The sequence below is a fragment of the Coregonus clupeaformis genome, chromosome 20 (assembly GCF_020615455.1).
Source record: "Coregonus clupeaformis isolate EN_2021a chromosome 20, ASM2061545v1, whole genome shotgun sequence".
Lineage (NCBI taxonomy): Eukaryota > Metazoa > Chordata > Actinopteri > Salmoniformes > Salmonidae > Coregonus > Coregonus clupeaformis.
The window spans coordinates 59,752,198-59,769,032 of record NC_059211.1 but is presented as its reverse complement, the minus strand read 5'-3'; the positions used below and the strand labels follow the sequence as shown (position 1 = coordinate 59,769,032).

General features: G+C 43.5%; 2 protein-coding genes across 3 annotated transcripts in view; both read left to right on the top strand.

Moving 5' to 3' along the window:
* Positions 1-7,756, top strand: part of LOC121539581 (protein PALS1) — a 29,912-nt gene extending 22,156 nt beyond the window's left edge. For both annotated transcript variants that reach the window (XM_041848195.2, XM_041848194.2), the window contains 7 exons: positions 290-529; positions 829-1,012; positions 1,133-1,276; positions 3,141-3,308; positions 3,555-3,757; positions 4,344-4,454; positions 4,635-7,756. In XM_041848195.2, the coding sequence (XP_041704129.1) occupies positions 290-529; positions 829-1,012; positions 1,133-1,276; positions 3,141-3,308; positions 3,555-3,757; positions 4,344-4,454; positions 4,635-4,811 (1,227 nt within the window). In that variant the 3' untranslated portion in view covers positions 4,812-7,756. The remainder of the gene's footprint in view (positions 1-289; positions 530-828; positions 1,013-1,132; positions 1,277-3,140; positions 3,309-3,554; positions 3,758-4,343; positions 4,455-4,634) is intronic.
* Positions 7,757-11,166: 3,410 nt separating this feature from the next.
* Positions 11,167-16,355, top strand: LOC121538879 (eukaryotic translation initiation factor 2 subunit 1-like). Its single transcript, XM_041847053.1, has 8 exons — positions 11,167-11,316; positions 11,807-12,055; positions 12,269-12,348; positions 14,609-14,760; positions 15,030-15,136; positions 15,279-15,376; positions 15,747-15,890; positions 16,184-16,355. The coding sequence occupies exons 2-8, from the start codon at positions 11,815-11,817 to the stop codon at positions 16,307-16,309; spliced, it is 948 nt and encodes a 315-aa protein (XP_041702987.1). The 5' UTR covers positions 11,167-11,316; positions 11,807-11,814; the 3' UTR covers positions 16,310-16,355.
* The last annotated feature ends 480 nt before the right edge of the window (positions 16,356-16,835 follow it).

Genomic DNA, 16,835 nt, shown 5'->3' with positions numbered 1-16,835 from the left:
ATAGGAGTAGCTATAGACTCTGTCTGAAAGTGTACAAGCTGTCAAATCCTTGATTCCCCCTGTCTTTGTTTCCTCAATTTCTCACCCCTCTCTCAAAGCTTATTGGAGAAGAGGCTCCAAGGTCCCTCTCTTCGGAGATCTCCTCCAATGAGCTTTGAGAGTGTGGCGAGGACGGGAAGAATCAAGGATTTGACAGCTTGTACACATCTCTCTCCTCTAACAAAGTTTAAACCCTCCTGTGTCTGCACCGTCACTAACCACTGTTCCCCACTGTCTGTATGTGTGGCAGGGCGCGACGGTGCGTAATGACATGGACAGCGTGATAATAAGCCGCATCGTGAAGGGCGGGGCGGCGGAGCGCAGCGGGCTGCTCCATGAAGGAGACGAGGTTCTGGAGATCAACGGAGTGGAAATCAGAGGGAAGGACGTCAACGAGGTCTTCGACATCCTGGCCGACATGCACGGCAACCTGACCTTCATCCTCATCCCCAGCCCACAGACCAAACCCCCGCCCATCAAGGAGACTGTGGTAAGTACAGAAACACCTTCATCCCAGACCCCCAGCTCTCCTCTCAGCCCCTGGGCTGGGAAGTCTGTCTGTCTGAAGCAATCACACTGTTCCAGGTTCCAATGGCTCAGTGGGTTGCAGAGCATGGTTCTGGCCCATGGCCAATGTTGGTTTGATTCCCACATGCACCACCACATACTGAATATGTCATTATGAACAGTCAATTGTTTTGGATTGGAGAATCTTGAATTTAATTATAGAATATACAGTGCGAGTTACTAGAAAACTAAGGTCATGTCTTGTTTCCTCTATTCCACCAGGTCCATGTGAAGGCTCACTTTGACTACGACCCGTCTGATGACCCATATGTGCCGTGCAGGGAGCTGGGCCTGTGCTTCCAGAAGGGAGACATCCTCCACATCATCAGCCAGGATGACCCCAACTGGTGGCAGGCCTACAGGGACGGAGACGAGGACAACCAGCCCTTGGCTGGGCTAGTACCAGGTACACTACCTCACAATAGGGCTCAACAACAGTGGGCCAGTTCCAGGTCGTATTTGCAGATTATCAGACCTCACAATGCCTGGAGAAGTTTTTAACATCGCTCCCTCTTTGTGAATGCAGGCAAGAGCTTCCAGCAACAGAGGGAAGCCATGAAGCAGACCATAGAAGAGGATAAAGAGCCTGAGAAGTCGGGAAAGCTGTGGTGTGCTAAGAAGAACAAGAAGAAGAGGAAGAAGCTCCTTTACAATGCTAAGCAGAATGACGGTAAGGCAAGCCCAGACCAGCCGTGTGGTAGAGTGCTGTAGCAGAGATGTAGACAGGCTGGTGTAGAATGACCCGGCCCGTATTCGCACAGCATCTGAGTAAGAGTGCAGTTCTAGGATGAGTTTGATATTTTAGATCATAGTGAATAAGATTATATGGACACGAAAGACCCGATCCTAGATCTTACTTTGAAATGCTTTGTGAAAATGGGCCCTGATGGCTAGAGGGGCTGTGTGTTTTTGGTTCTGGAATGTGCAGACTTTGCTTGTTTAAATGCTTACGTATGTGGAATTGTTAACACTCTTCCTTTATCATCACACTATTGATTGTTACTCGTATCTCATATCCCAGGGTTACAGAAAGAGACCACTCACTTTAGCCAGCTTTTGCCTAGAGACAATGTACTGTGAAAGTTAGCATTATTACTTTAATGGGCTGTAGTTGGCATGACCCCAAGTTATAGTAGAATAATGAACAATAACAGGGGAGTGAGTGCCTTCAGAAAGTATTCACACCCGTTGACTTTTTCCACATTTTGTTGTTACAGCCTGAATTTAAAATGGATTCAATTTAGATTTGTTTGTCACTGGCCTACACACAATACCCCATAATGTCAGTGGAATTATGTTTTTTGACAATTTTACAAATTTATTAAAAATGAAAAGCTGAAACGTCTTGAGTCAATAGGTATTCAACCCCTTTGTTATCGCAAGCCTAAATAAGTTCAGGATAAAAAATGTACAATAATGTTGTTTAACATGATTTTTGAATGACTACCTCATCTCTGTACCCCACACATACCATTATCTGTAAAGTCCCTCAGTCGAGCTGTGAATTTCAACCACAGTTTCAACCACAAAGACCAGGGAGGCTTTCCAATGCCTCGCAAAGAAGGGCACCTATTGGTAAATAGGTATTTTTTATTTAAAGCAGATGTTGAATATCCCTTTGAGCATGGTGAAGTTATTAATTACACTTTGGATGGTGTATCAATATATCCAGTCACTACAAAGATACAGGCATCCTTCTTAACTCAGTCGCCGGAGAGGAAGGAAACCGCTCAGGGATTTCACCATGAGGCCAATGGTGACTTTAAAACAGTTACAGAGTTTAATGGCTGTAATAGGAGAAAACTGAGGATGGATCAACATTGTAGTTACCCCACAATACTAACTTAATTGACAAAGTGAAAAGAAGGAAGCCTGTACACAATAAAAATATTCCAAAACATGCATCCTGTTTGCAACAAGGCACTAAAGTAATACTGCAAATACAAAGTGTTTGGGGCAAATCCAATTCAACACATTACTGAGTGCCATTCTCCATATGTTCAAGCATAGTGGTGGCTGCATCATGTTATGGGTAAAAAATCCTAAAGGAAAACCTGGTTCAGTCTGCTGTCCACCAGACACTAGGAGATTAATTCACCTTTCAGGAGGACAATAACCTTAAACACAAGGCCAACTATACACTGGAGTTGCTTACCAAGAAGACCATGAATGTTCCTGAGTGGCCAAGTTAGTTTTGACTTAAATCAACTTCAAAATCTATGGCAAGACCTGAAAATGGTTGTCTAGCAATGATCAACAACCAACTTGTGAATGAGATATTTCTGTATTTCATTTTCAATAAATTAGCAAACATTTCTAAAAATGTAGATGGGTGAGAACCCCCCCAAATGTAATCAATTTTGAATTCAGGCTGTAACACATCAAAATATGGAGTAAGTCAAGGTGTGAATACTTTCTGAAGGCACTATGTCGACGTTTCAGTTAAAGGCCTCTCAGTCTCCAAGTCTCTCATGATCCAAAGATATGCTGTTTGATATGAAACTAAAACCGTCTGTGTCTCTGCTCCTCCCCAGACTATGACAACGAGGAGATCCTGACCTATGAGGAGATGGCGCTCTACCACCAGCCAGCCAATCGCAAGCGGCCCATTGCTCTGATTGGTCCTCCCAACTGTGGGCAGAACGAGCTGAGACAGAGACTGCTGTCCAGCGAGCCAGACAGATTTGGGGGAGCTGTCCCACGTAAGTGTGTGTGCATTCCTGTATGCATTTTAAAGGGTTAACTTTCCCTTTGAACTGCACACATCCGGTCTTAGTATTACTCAAGACATTTAGAGGGTATAGAATTTGGTTACTGAGAATGTTATGTCATTTTTGTTAATTCCAGACTTTTTCCATGGTTTTGTGGCCATTGTCTGTTGTTCCCCCTTCCCCTGTCCTGTTCATTGTTTTGTTATTAAAAGCAATACAAATGTGGGTTCATTCCAGACACGACGCGGAACAGGCGTGATGTGGAGGTGAGTGGAAGGGACTACCACTTTGTCTCCCGCCAGGCCTTTGACATGGACGCCACCGCGGGGAAGTTCATCGAGTCGGGAGAGTTTGAGAAGAACCTGTACGGAACCAGCACCGACTCTGTCCGTCAACTCGTCAACACGGGCAAGATCTGTCTGCTCTGTCTGCACACACAGGTGAGGAGGGGGGGGAGTAGAGAGAGAGGGGGATAGGTAGGGAGAGAGGGCAAGGCCTGTCTTCTGTGTCTGCACACCCAGGTGAGGGGAGGAAAGGAGGGATAGAGAGAGGTGAGAAGAAGGTGAAGCCAGACCAACTGGGAAAAGAAGAGGGAGGATAAAGGTGTCTGCATGCTTCCCAGCCGAAACACTTTGGAAGAGTTGTTTGGGCACACAAAACATTTTCTCGAGGCAAGCCGGGAAATCTGTAGCCGAAGTCTACGCCCCTCGTCAGTGATTGGTCAACAGTAGGGATTCTTTAATATCTTAGATTAATTCTGACTATTTTGAGGAAGTGTGTACTGGCTACGGCATCTCAAAATGGGCAAATGGTACTATTGCTTCTTTTCTTTTCTTTTTTCAAGCGAGCACACGCATTCGGATCACCCAGTTCGGCTGGGCGCTAGCCGAGCTGAAGCATGCTGATGCCTTAAGAGAGCATAAAATGTCTGTTGCTGCTGTGTCTGACTGTGAGTCACCCCCCCCCCTCTCTCTCTCCCCCCTCTCTCTCCCCCTTCTCTCTCTTCTCTCCTTTCTCTCGCTCTAGTCGCTGAAGATTCTGCGTAACTCTGATCTGAAGCCATACATAATCTTCATCGCTCCTCCATCCCAAGAACGGTTGCGAGCCCTCCTGGCCAAGGAGAGCAAGAACCCAAAGGTACGGCGTCATTTTAACACATCACAATCTGTTTTCTCAGTCCTTTTTTAGCCCCAAAGGTCCTTTTTAGTAAGGTTTATTTACTAAGCCTTAGTAAAGTTAATTCACTTGACATCAAACTAACGTAGTGAAACATGCTCTGTGTTCCATCTCTTATCCCCTACCCTTTCTCCACCTAAGCTTGAGGAGCTGCGTGACATCATCGAGAAGGCCCGTGAGATGGAGCAGAACTTTGGCCACCTGTTTGATGCAGCCATCGTGAACACAGACCAGGACAAGGCCTATCAGGAGCTGCTGAGGCTCATCAACAAACTGGACACTGAGCCACAGTGGGTCCCCTCCTCCTGGCTACGTTGAAGGAGCAATATAACACAGACACAACGCTAACCTGACACACACACATACATACAAATGCACACACACACCGCAACGCTAACTTGACATAGTACTCACTGGTTCAATGAAGAGCTACCCTGGATCATGGACAATACAGTTGCCAGGGGGAAGACTATTATTAGTTAAAAATTAGCCTTGACTCCATTCTTCAACCAGTATCACAGTGAGACTAGTGGAAGATTGTAAATCAACACACAAGCTGAAGATAAATAAAACACTTAAAATGCTTATCACTACATATGATGCTGAACTGAACTGAGCCAAGCTCTTCTCTTTGCTTCTGAGACTGCCTGGGGAAATGAATTATTGACTTATTATTGCTCTGATTATTTGTCCTTTTTTCGATGCTGGATTTCTCTTCACTAAATTAACTTTTCACATTCCAGAGAAGAAGTATGTAAAGACTTGGCACTTGGTGGCAGAAATAGAATTAGTGCTTCTATTCTGCTTTTGATAACTATTTATAATTGTAAATATATTCTATTTTTAAGAGGTTTTCAATGATAAGACGAACCCATAGAAGCGATCTAAGGCAGGTATGGGCAACTTTAATGGGGGTGGGGGCCACAAAAAATCTAAACTCATCATGAGGGGTCGCAGTGGCTCGCGTGTCTCCGTACCCACATCCGTACCCAGACATGCAGTCAGAGCCGGCCCTAGCCTTTTGTGGGCTCTAAGTGAAATTTTGTTAGGGGGTAACCCCCCCCACCTTGCGCGCAAAACTTTATTTGGGGGGGGGGGGCAGTTAATGGTTCTCCTACACAAAACTACAGACACACACACACTGGTTGTTGTACCCTTGTTGTGTCCTTGACCCTGTGTGTGAGGTTAGATGTGTGTTTGTTCAGTAATGTCGAACTGACATCAGTCAATCTTGAGTGTTAGCAACAAGGTGCTGCTGATCTCTCTAACAGAGCAGCTGGGAATGGGGATTAGGCAACTACACATATCATCACGGACGTGATTTGCTCACCTACTGAAGCCATCTGTGAGGTGATAAAACCCAGGTGTAAGATTTTGGGCCCTGATCAAAGTTGTTTACTATATAGGGAATAAGGTGCCATTTGGGACGTAGACATTATCTCTGCATCTGGCCTCTCTATCCTCTGTCTACTAAACTATAGCAGCCCTGCGTTCAAATACTATTTGAATCATTGACAATACTTAAGCTGTGCTTGATTGAACTTGCCTGGCACAAAGGAACAAATAGAATTGTTCCAAAACGGCAATCCCTACCCAAACTGGCACTCCAGGTAGACGAATGCTAAATTTACCCAAACTTGACATCACATTAATTAGACAGATCTGAGAGATGGTTAAGAGCCACTGCCTCCTGCTTACCTTATACTATTTTCACACTATCATGCCAACCAAAACTGGACTGTGCTGGCTTGGATATTTTCACATTTTCCTTTCCAGCAACTATGGTGGATCGTAACCAGGCCAGTGCAGTACAGCTCGGATCGGCTCAGTAGTGTGAAAAGGGTACTGGAGGATAAACTAGTCCTATCACAACACTACACCCCTCACCTCTACCCAAGCACTACGGGTCATAGCTAAATAGAAAACTGGCTTGTCGCGAATCACAGGATTTAAACCATGATATTAAAGAAAGATTAGAGGTGTTTAAAAGTTATGGCACTAAGATCTTCAGGGGTAACTTTGTTTTTCTATGTCAGTATTCATCATGCTCACTTCCTGTGCTAATCTGTAGGATTGTGACCATAGAAATTGAATTATATTTCTAAATTGTATTTCTATAAGTGTAACCAGCAGTATTCTATTCATGGAAAACACTAAGGAACATCTGAGCACCACTGTCTGTGGTATTCTCTTAATAATCAATATTGCTTTATTTGAAATCGATGCGTTTTATAATTCACTTAAATGCATTATAAAACTATCCAACTATGCTGTATTTTAATCCAATGGTTTTCACCACATGCGACATCTTAAATGTGTGATTATTATTTGTCAGTGATTTGTTTTCAAAGCTGTTATTGAAATGTTTGTTCTACTTTTTGCTCTGGGTCTGTGAAATGAACTTGACCGAACCGATAAGAGCCTAAAGGCTTTAGGAGCGGGGAAATTGTTGGCCTACATTGTATAAAATGTATGTATGTTTTTGTTTTTGCATCTGGTGTTTCTATGATCATAGGTTCACCCTTGATTAGAATATGCTGACTGTGTGTGATTGTCTTTATGCGCGTGTGTGTGTGTGCATGCACAGAGACAGGACTGTCACTAATGCAGGCAAGTATTATCTCTAGTAGACACAATGGGAAATGGTCTTAACAAAGAACTGTTTCACATAACATTTTTTTTGTGGTTATTATTGATGATAATCATGGTGTATCTAGATATTTAACATTTATATATTTGTAATGTTAGATTTATTAAGTACAGAGTAATGCGCCTGTAGAATGATCACTCAACCACCCATCCATCCCTCCCTATTGGTTTTGGATCTGAAACTCCAGGAACCGCTCAGTGCTAGCCTGATCCCAGATCTGCTTATGTTTTACGCAGCTCCTCTGAAGATTTGTCATGTTTGCCATAGAAGTTGGCTACATAGGGCCGTATTCGGTTTCTCAGCGTAGAAGTGCTGATCTAGGATCAGGTCATCCCTATTCATTATTATTATTATTATTATTGTTATCAAAAAGGGAAAACTGATCTTAGATCAGCACTCCTATTCTGAGAGTGTTTGAGAATGGTGGCCATTCAGATCTGGGACCAGTCTAGTTCAGAATGTCTATCCCTTTAGTATGTACAGTGCACACCTTGTGTAGATTTGAGCTGGTAACTGGAAGTAGAACTAATTAATAAAGTTACTGTATTTAAAAAAAATTTAGATCTGTTTTTGTATGAATTATTCAAGAGGATTAAAGACCAGATTGATAGAAGTAGTGGTGGGTTATTTTATTTCTTCAGCACTGTTTAAAGAGCTGCTATAGAAATTATAGGAATGTTATGATGCCAAAAGGTACTGCTTCAGGGGCAACAGATTATTTGGGGTCAGAGTTGATTGACACTTCAATATAGATAAGATAATGGAACATGAGTATGATTGAAACCTTCATTTTATGATAATGTCATCCTTTAAAAGATCTGACAGGGATATTAAAAACGTTGACACACATTTGTATCAAAGCAAGGTGGAGCCATTAAACTTACATTAATTTTCTTGAGCTAAGGCCAGGCTCCTCAGACTTGGCGTCAGCATCAAGTCTAGTCAACAGCCACTCCCTTAGGGGAAAGGGTATGAGGTATACACTCATTTCCATGACATTTAATATGTAAGTGGTCAATTCAACAGAAAGAAGTTCTCACTGTACAAAACATTCCATTCCATGCGCTTTCCATGACATAGACTGACCAGGTGAATCCAGGTGAAAGCTATGATCCCTTATTGATGTCACTTGTTAAAATCCACATCAAGCAGTGTAGATGAAGGGGAGGAGACGGGTTAAAGAAGGATTTTTAAGCCTTGAGACAATTGAGACATGGCTTGTGTATGTGTGCCATTCAGAGGGTGAATGGGCAAGACAAGATTGAAGTGCCTTAGAACAGGGTATGGTAGTAGGTGCCAGGTACACTGGTTTGTGTCAAGAATGGTCCACCACCCAACTTGACGCAACTGTGGGAAGCATTGGAGTCAACATGGGCCAGCACCCATTTGGAATGCTTTCGACACCTTGTAGAGTCCATGCCCTGGCAAATTGAGGCTGTTCTGAGGGCAAAAGCGGGGGTGCAAGTGCAACTTAAATCAAATTGTATTTGTCACATGCGCCGAATACAACTGGTGTAGACTTTACCGAGAAATGCTTTCTTACAAGCCCTTAACCAACAATGCAGTTAAAGAAATAGAGTTAAGAAAATATTTACTAAATAATGTAAAAAATACAATAAAAAGTAACACAATCAAATAATAACGAGGCTTTATACAGGGGGTACAATGTCAATGTGCGGGGGAACAGGTTAGTCGAGGTAATTTGTACATGTACACTACCGTTGAAAAGTTTGGGGTCACTTAGAAATGTCCTTGTTTTTGAAAGAAAAGCAATTTTTTTGTCCATTAAAATAACAGCAAATTGATCAGAAATGCAGTGTAGACATTGTTAATGTTGTAAATGGCTATTGTAGCTGGAAACGGCTGATTTTTAATGGAATATCTACATAGGCGTACAGAGGCCCATTATCAGCAACCATCAGTCCTGTGTTCCAATGGCACGTTGTGTTTGCTAATCTAAGTTTATCATTTTAAAAGGCTAATTGATCATTAGAAAACCCTTCTGCAATTATGTTAGCACAGCTGAAAACTGTTGTGCTGATTAAAGAAGCAAGAAAACTGGCCTTCTTGAGACTAGTTGAGTATCTGGAGCATCAGCAATTGTGGGTTCGATTACAGGCTCAAAATGGCCAGAAATAACTTTCTTCTGAAACTCGTCAGTCTATTCTTATTCTGAGAAATGAAGGCTATTCCATGCGAGAAATTGCCAAGAAACTGAAGATCTCGTACAACGCTGTGTACTACTCCCTTCACAGAACAGCGCAAACTGGCTCTAACCAGAATAGAAAGAGGAGTGGGAGGCCCCGGTGCACAACTGAGCAAGGGGACAAAGACATTAGTGTCTAATTTGATAAACAGATGCCTCACATGTCCTCAACTGGCAGCTTCATTAAATAGTACCCGCGAAACACCAGTCTCAACGTCAACAGTGAAGAGGTGACTCCGGGATTCTGACCTAGGCAGTTGCAAAGTCCAGTGTCTGTGTTCTTTTGCCCATCTTAATCTTTTATTTTTATTGGCCAGTCTGAGATATGGCTTTTTCTTTGCAACTGCCTAGAAGGTCAGTGTCTCGGAGTCGCCTCTTCACTGTTGGCATTGAGACTGGTGTTTTGCGGGTACTATTTAATGAAGCTGCCAGTTGAGGACCTGTGAGGCGTCTGTTTCTCAAACTAGACACTCTAATGTATTGGTCCTCTTGCTCAGTTGTGCACCTGGGCCTCCCACTCTTCTTTCTATTCTGGTTAGAACCAGTTTGCGCTGTTCTGTGAAGGGAGTAGTACACAGCGTTGTACGAGATCTTCAATTTCTTGGCAATTTCTCGCATGGAATAGCCTTCATTTCTCAGAACAAGAATAGACTGAGGAGTTTCAGAGGAAAGTTGTGTCGTCAGCAAACCTAATGATGGCGTTGGAGTCGTGCTTGGCCACACAGTTGTGGGTGAACAGGGAGTACAGGAGGGGTCTATGCACGCACCCCTGAGGGGCCCCCGTGTTGAGGATCAGCGTGGCAGATGTGTTGTTGCCTACCCTTACCAACTGGGGGTGGCCGGTCAGGAAGTCCAGGATTCAGTTGCAGAGGGAGGTGTTTAGTCCCAGGGTCCTTAGCTTAGTGATGAGCTTTGTGGGCACTATGGTGTTGAACGCTGAACTGTAGTCAATGTACAGCATTCTCACATAGACGTTCCTATTGTCCAGGTGGGAAAGGGCAGTGTGGAGTGCGATTGAGATTGTGTCATCTGTGGATCTGTTGGGGCGGTATGCAAATTGGAGTTGGTCTAGGGTTTCCACAATTATGGTTTTGATTTGAGCCATGACCAGCCTTTCAAAGCACTTCATGGCTACCGACGTGAGTGCTACGGGGCGGTAGTCATTTAGGCAGGTTCCCTTCGCTTTCTTGGGCACAGGGACTATGGTGGTTTGCTTGAAACATGTATCTATTACAGACTCAGTCAGTGAGAGGTGGAAAATGTCAGTGAAGACACTTGCCAGTTGGTCCGCGCATGCTCTGAGAACACCTCCTGGTAATCCGTCTGGCCCCACGGCCTTGTGAATGTTGACCTGTTTAAAGGTCTTGCTCACATTGGCTATGGAGAGCGTGATCACACAGTCATCCGGAACAGCTGATGCTCTCATCCATGCTTCAGTGTTGCTTGCCTCGAAGCGAGCATAAAAGGCATTTAGCTCGTCTGGTAGGCTCGCGTCACTGGGCAGCTCGCGGCTGAGTTTCCCTTTGTAGTCCGTAATAGTCTGCAAGCCCTGCCACATCTGACGAGCGTCAGAGCCGGTGTAGTAGGATTCAATCTTAGTCCTGTAACTCAATATTAGGAAGGTGTTCTTAATGTTTTGTGTACTCTGTGTGTATCCACCAGTTTGTCCAGTTTTGATTATTTCTGTTGAACTTGCTTCAAAACCCTCACAGGGCGACACCTTGTGGAGAAATAGAAAACTGCTAATTTCAGTGGCAACTCCATTTGCTAAAATACAGATGGTATTTTTTGGTACGCATGTTTCCAGTTCCGCTTCCGGGTCAGTTCAAGTTCGCGCATGTTGGTGAAATAGTAGTATTTTATCCCTTCAACTGACACATTTCAATTACTACAGATTCATGTAATAACTTATAATACAGACATTCAAATAGTTCAATCTCAAGTTTTAGATATACTATATCTATAAGGTGAGTAACGTTTGAGTGTCAAGTTCTGAAATAATGAATGATTGGTGGTGGTGATGAACGCATGAGACTCAAAAGTGTTAGCTAGTTAACGTTAGCTAACCAGCTGGTGCTCTTCTAAACGTCTTCTAGCTACATGTGAATTTGTTGTAGCTAGATAATGTTAGATAGATTTGCTTTGCTAGTTAGCTAGAAACATCATCATTCAGAATAGGCTGGCAGTCACTGTGGCAGCTGTTTGCTACTGTGAGCTAGCTAGCTACTTATACACTAACAAAGGTTGTCTTCCTACAACTTATACATCTGTTCATTTACTGGTTCAGCTACTACGTTAGTTCTCTGCCCATGATCATTTGCTATATAATTATCTACATTTTACAAGCATTACCGCCTGCTTGGCAGAGAGTGTGATAACATACAGGCAGAATGAGAATGCAATGACTACTATCCTCTGCTTGCATACTCACATACTGATGTCATCTTGACCACACAGAGTGCAGGATGCCGTCGCTCAGCTGTAGATTCTACCAGCACAGGTTTCCAGAGGTAGAAGACGTGGTGATGGTCAACGTGCGCTCCATCGCAGAGATGGGAGCCTACGTAAGCCTACTGGAGTACAACAACATTGAAGGCATGATCCTTCTTAGCGAGTTGTCTCGCAGACGTATCCGCTCCATCAACAAACTCATCAGGATCGGACGCAACGAGTGTGTGGTCGTCATCCGAGTGGATAAGGAGAAAGGTGAGGGGAAGAATGCTGTGGATGTGATAGGATGACTTGTAGCCTGGTTCCAGATTTGTTTGTGCTACCATGCCAACTCCTGTCACAGATAACCATAGGATTTGGCAAGACAGAAATAGATCTGGGACCTGGCTAGTTGTCTTGTTCTCATTATGATGAAGTATTGTATAGTATTTTCCTAATGGTTCATTTCCCTGCTCTCTCTCTCTTTAGGTTACATTGATCTGTCCAAGAGAAGAGTTTCACCCGAGGAGGCAATCAAGTGCGAAGACAAATTCACCAAATCCAAAACGGTATGTTATCTAAGTCCTCACATTATAAAGACTTACTAAAGTGCCAAAATTCCTCGTTTTTCAAATAAAATAAAATCAAATGTTATTGGCCACATGCACCGAATACAACAGGTGTAGACATTACAGTGAAATGCTTACTTACAGCCCTTAACCAACAGTGCATTTATTTTTAATAAAAAAGTAAAATAAAACAACAAAAAAGTGTTGAGAAAAAAAGAGCAGAAGTAAAATAAAATAACAGTAGGGAGGCTATATATTTAGGGGGTACCGGTGCAGAGTCAATGTGCGGGGGCACCGGCTAGTTGAAGTAATATGTACATGTGGGTAGAGTTAAAGTGACTATGCATAAATAATTAGCAGAGTAGCAGGAGCGTAAAAAGATGGGGTGGGGAGGCAGTGCAAATAGTCTGGGTAGCCATGATTAGCTGTTCAGGAGTCTTATGGCTTGGGGGTAGACGCTGTTGAGAAGTCTTTTGGACCTAGACTTGACACTCCGGTACCGCTTGCCGTGCGGTAGCAGAGAGAACAGTCTATGACTAGGGTGGCTTGAGTCTTTGACAATTTTGAGGGCCTTCCTCTGACACTGCCTGGTATAGAGGTCCTGGATGGCAGGAAGCTTGGCCCCAGTGATGTACTGGGCCGTACGCACTACCCTCTGTAGTGCCTTGCGGTCGGAGGCCAAGCAGTTGCCATACCAGGCGGTGATGCAACCAGTCAGGATGCTCTCGATGGTGCAGCTGTATAATTTTTTGAGGATCTGAGGACCCATGCCGAATCTTTTCAGTCTCCTGAGGGGGAATAGGCTTTGTCGTGTCTTGGTGTGTTTGGACCATGATAGTTCGTTGGTGATGTGGACACCAAGGAACTTGAAGCTCTCAACCTGTTCCACTACAGCCCCGTCAATGAGAATGGGGGCGTGCTCAGTCCTCTTTTTTTTCCTGTAGTCCACAATCATCTCCTTTGTCTTGGTCACGTTGAGGGAGAGGTTGTTATCCTGGCACCACACGGCCAGGTCTCTGACCTCCTCCCTATAGGCTGTCTCATCGTTGTCGGTGATCAGGCCTACCACTGTTGTGTCGTCGGCAAACTTAATGATGGTGTTGGAGTCGTGCCTGGCCATGCAGTCATGGGTGAACAGGGAGTACAGGAGGGGACTGAGCACGCACCCCTGAGGGCCCCCCGTGTTGAGGATCAGTGTGGCAGATGTGTTGTTACCTACACTTACCACCTGGGGGCGGCCCATCAGGAAGTCCAGGATCCAGTTGCAGAGGGAGGTGTTTAGTCCCAGGATCCTTAGCTTAGTGATGAGCTTTGAGGGTTCACTCCCTCCATGCACCCTCTGACTTCTAGGAAGATTTTAACCCAACCTTTCTCCCAAGTTTTCACCATCATTGTAAAGCCCTAGTTATGTTGTTGCTTTGATATTCATTTCATTTATTTGTGAATAATGTACGTCTGTCCCTCATTTTAAGGTCAACCCTGTTACGTGAACTGAACTCTATGAACTTTAATATGGTGAAACTATTCCTTTTTAAATATATATATTTTTAAGAAACATTGAACATCTAATAGTCAAATCATAGTGTAAAAGCAGGTGAGCTGGTTCTACTATTTTTGGCCATTTTCTGGTGTTTTGTGGTGGGAAACTGAGTGGGTCATTACCTGTAGTTAGACAGGCTAGAAATGTTTTAACAAAAAAACATTTTTGTGAAGCTTTCATTCAATTGCCACTCCATTTTGCACACAACAAGCTTCTATTCCCCCTGTCACAAAGGGATTTATGGGTGATTTAAGATTAAATCGTCAATCCTGTTACGGTCAATCCTGTTACTTTATTTGCCATTTACATTTGAGTCATTTAGTAGATGCTCTTATCCAGAGCGACTTAAAGTTAGTGCATTCTTCTAAAAATACCTAGGTGAGACAACCACATATCACACTCGTAAGTACATTCTTCCTCAAACTTACTATAGTCATTTTTATTGATTGAACCTCTTGAGATTGGAAAACGTATTTTTTATTAAGTTGAACATATGCTATTTATGACAATGTTAAAATTAGATGAAATCAATGTTTTTTTGACCAAGTTACACTTCTCAAAAGGCACTGAATTGGTGGAACAACCCTAGTAAAATATAACATTTTGCCTTGGGCTGAAAATGCAGAAGGGTTATGGTACTCTTAGATGTGTTGTCAACAGATATGTTCAGATATTATTTCTGGAGGGGAACCTAGACCTGTGTGTCTTCTGTCATGACAGGTGTACAGCATATTGAGGCATGTGGCTGAGGTGCTGGAGTACACCAAAGATGAGCAGCTGGATAGCCTGTTCACACGCACCGCCTGGGTGTTTGATGAGAAGTACAAGCGGCCTGGATACGGAGCCTATGATGTCTTCAAACAGGCTGTGGCGTAAGTACTGACAACCTGGTCAGGGTTAGTGGAGGGGATTCTCTGGTTTAGTCACTTATCCACAAAAATATTATTTTCCATTCTTTAGTTCCAAAGAGTTCCAAAGAAGAAAATGGTTCCATATATTAGTCTCCTGGTTAGATACAATTCTGCCCAAGCGAGACTAGATGCAAATCCATTTATCTTGCATCAATAGACATATTATTTAGCTATTGACCTGGACCTCCCACAATTGAGTGTGTTAATATGACTGGTGTTTTGGCCCACAGGGACCCATCCGTTTTAGATTGTCTGGACCTGACAGAGGAGGAGAAGTCTGTCCTCATTGACAACATCAACAGAAGACTCACCCCACAAGCTGTCAAAATCAGGGCAGGTATGTACACCTAACGCTTACCTGAGTACATGTACATCATATACCCAGCAGTATCTTGGTGAATTTTGATATAGCATTATAGTAATGTGTTAGAATAATATTTTGGGGAACCCACTTAAGCCAACAACCATCTCTCCCGCAGACATTGAGGTGGCCTGTTACGGGTATGAGGGGATTGATGCTGTCAAAGAAGCGTTGAGGGCGGGGCTGGGCTGCTCTACAGACGCCATGCCCATCAAGGTAAATAAAACAACAACAAACACCCCTCAACAGTCCGGTTTTCCGGACCCAGATTAAACATAGTATATTCCTAGATCAGTGGTATTCACATTTTTTCAGTAGGGAACCCATTTTTTCTACCAGAATTTCTGGGGACCCCTTTTTCTTTAGAAGAATGTATTTCCTAAAAAAATTGTTATATATTTTATTTTTACATCACTGCAGTTCCCAACCCCGACTTTGAATACCACTGTACTAGACTAAAAAGCATCCATTGAAAATGACTTTTAGTCCACGAACTGTGTCTGGGAAAAGCCTCTATGTATCACAACAACATAGTCCAACACATGATTTATCCCTTTAAACCTGTGTGTCTTTGGGTCTCTGACAGATTAATCTGATAGCGCCGCCACGCTACGTCATGACCACCACCACAATGGAGCGTACAGAGGGTCTCTCTGTCCTCAACCAGGCCATGGCTGCCATCAAAGAGAAGATTGAAGAGAAGCGAGGAGTCTTTAACATCCAGATGGAGGTCAGTACAATAAAACTTTATTGTCCCAATTTGCAGAAATGCATATTTTTGCTGTATTTTAATACACTATAGAAAGAACAATGGACAGACCAAGCTGGGTAGGAGTGCGGTGGGGTGGTGGTTTCATGTTAACTTTTGTTTGAAACCCCTGCCATATGTAATACATACATTGGAAATCTTACTCACCATAGATCTCACATTAAAACAGTATTAAAAACAGCAACATTGTTCAGGACATTGTGCTTTCAATGCCCATTTGTTCATGTCTTCCTGTTTGTTTTCCTCCCCTCTAGGCGAAGGTTGTAACAGACATAGATGAGACAGAGCTGGCCCGCCAGCTGGAACAACTGGAGAGAGAGAACGCTGAGGTGGACGGAGATGACGAGGATGGAGAGATTGAGGCCAAGGCAGAGGACTAAACTAGATGAAGAACTGAGGGATTGGATACGACGACGAGACCAATTATACATACGCAGTCCAGAGCATGTATTCATAAAGCATCTCAGAGTTGGAGTGCGGGTCTAGGATCAGGTGCCCCCCCCACCCCATGTAATCTTATTCATAATGATCTAAAAGGCTAAACTGATCCTAGATCAGAACTCCTACTTTGAGATGTTGCATGAATACAGGCCCTGTCTGATGAGATGACAAACTTCATATCAAATCAAGCATTCTAGAACGTCTCTTCAACTGAACCCTTTGGATCAGTAGCAGGGACCCTCTCAGGGAGACCAATAGAGAGAGACGACTACAGGCACTGACTGTCATACTGCCAAACAAAGGGCAGGGAAAGGCCTCTGATTCTACCAATGGACACAATTACAAATGAATATTATCACTGAACCCTAGCTGTTTGAATTGCGTCAGAACAGGTGGGTTGGGGTAGGATTAGCCTGTTTGTGCTGTAGCCAACTCCTCTCTGTGTGGAAGAGTTGGCTACAGCAC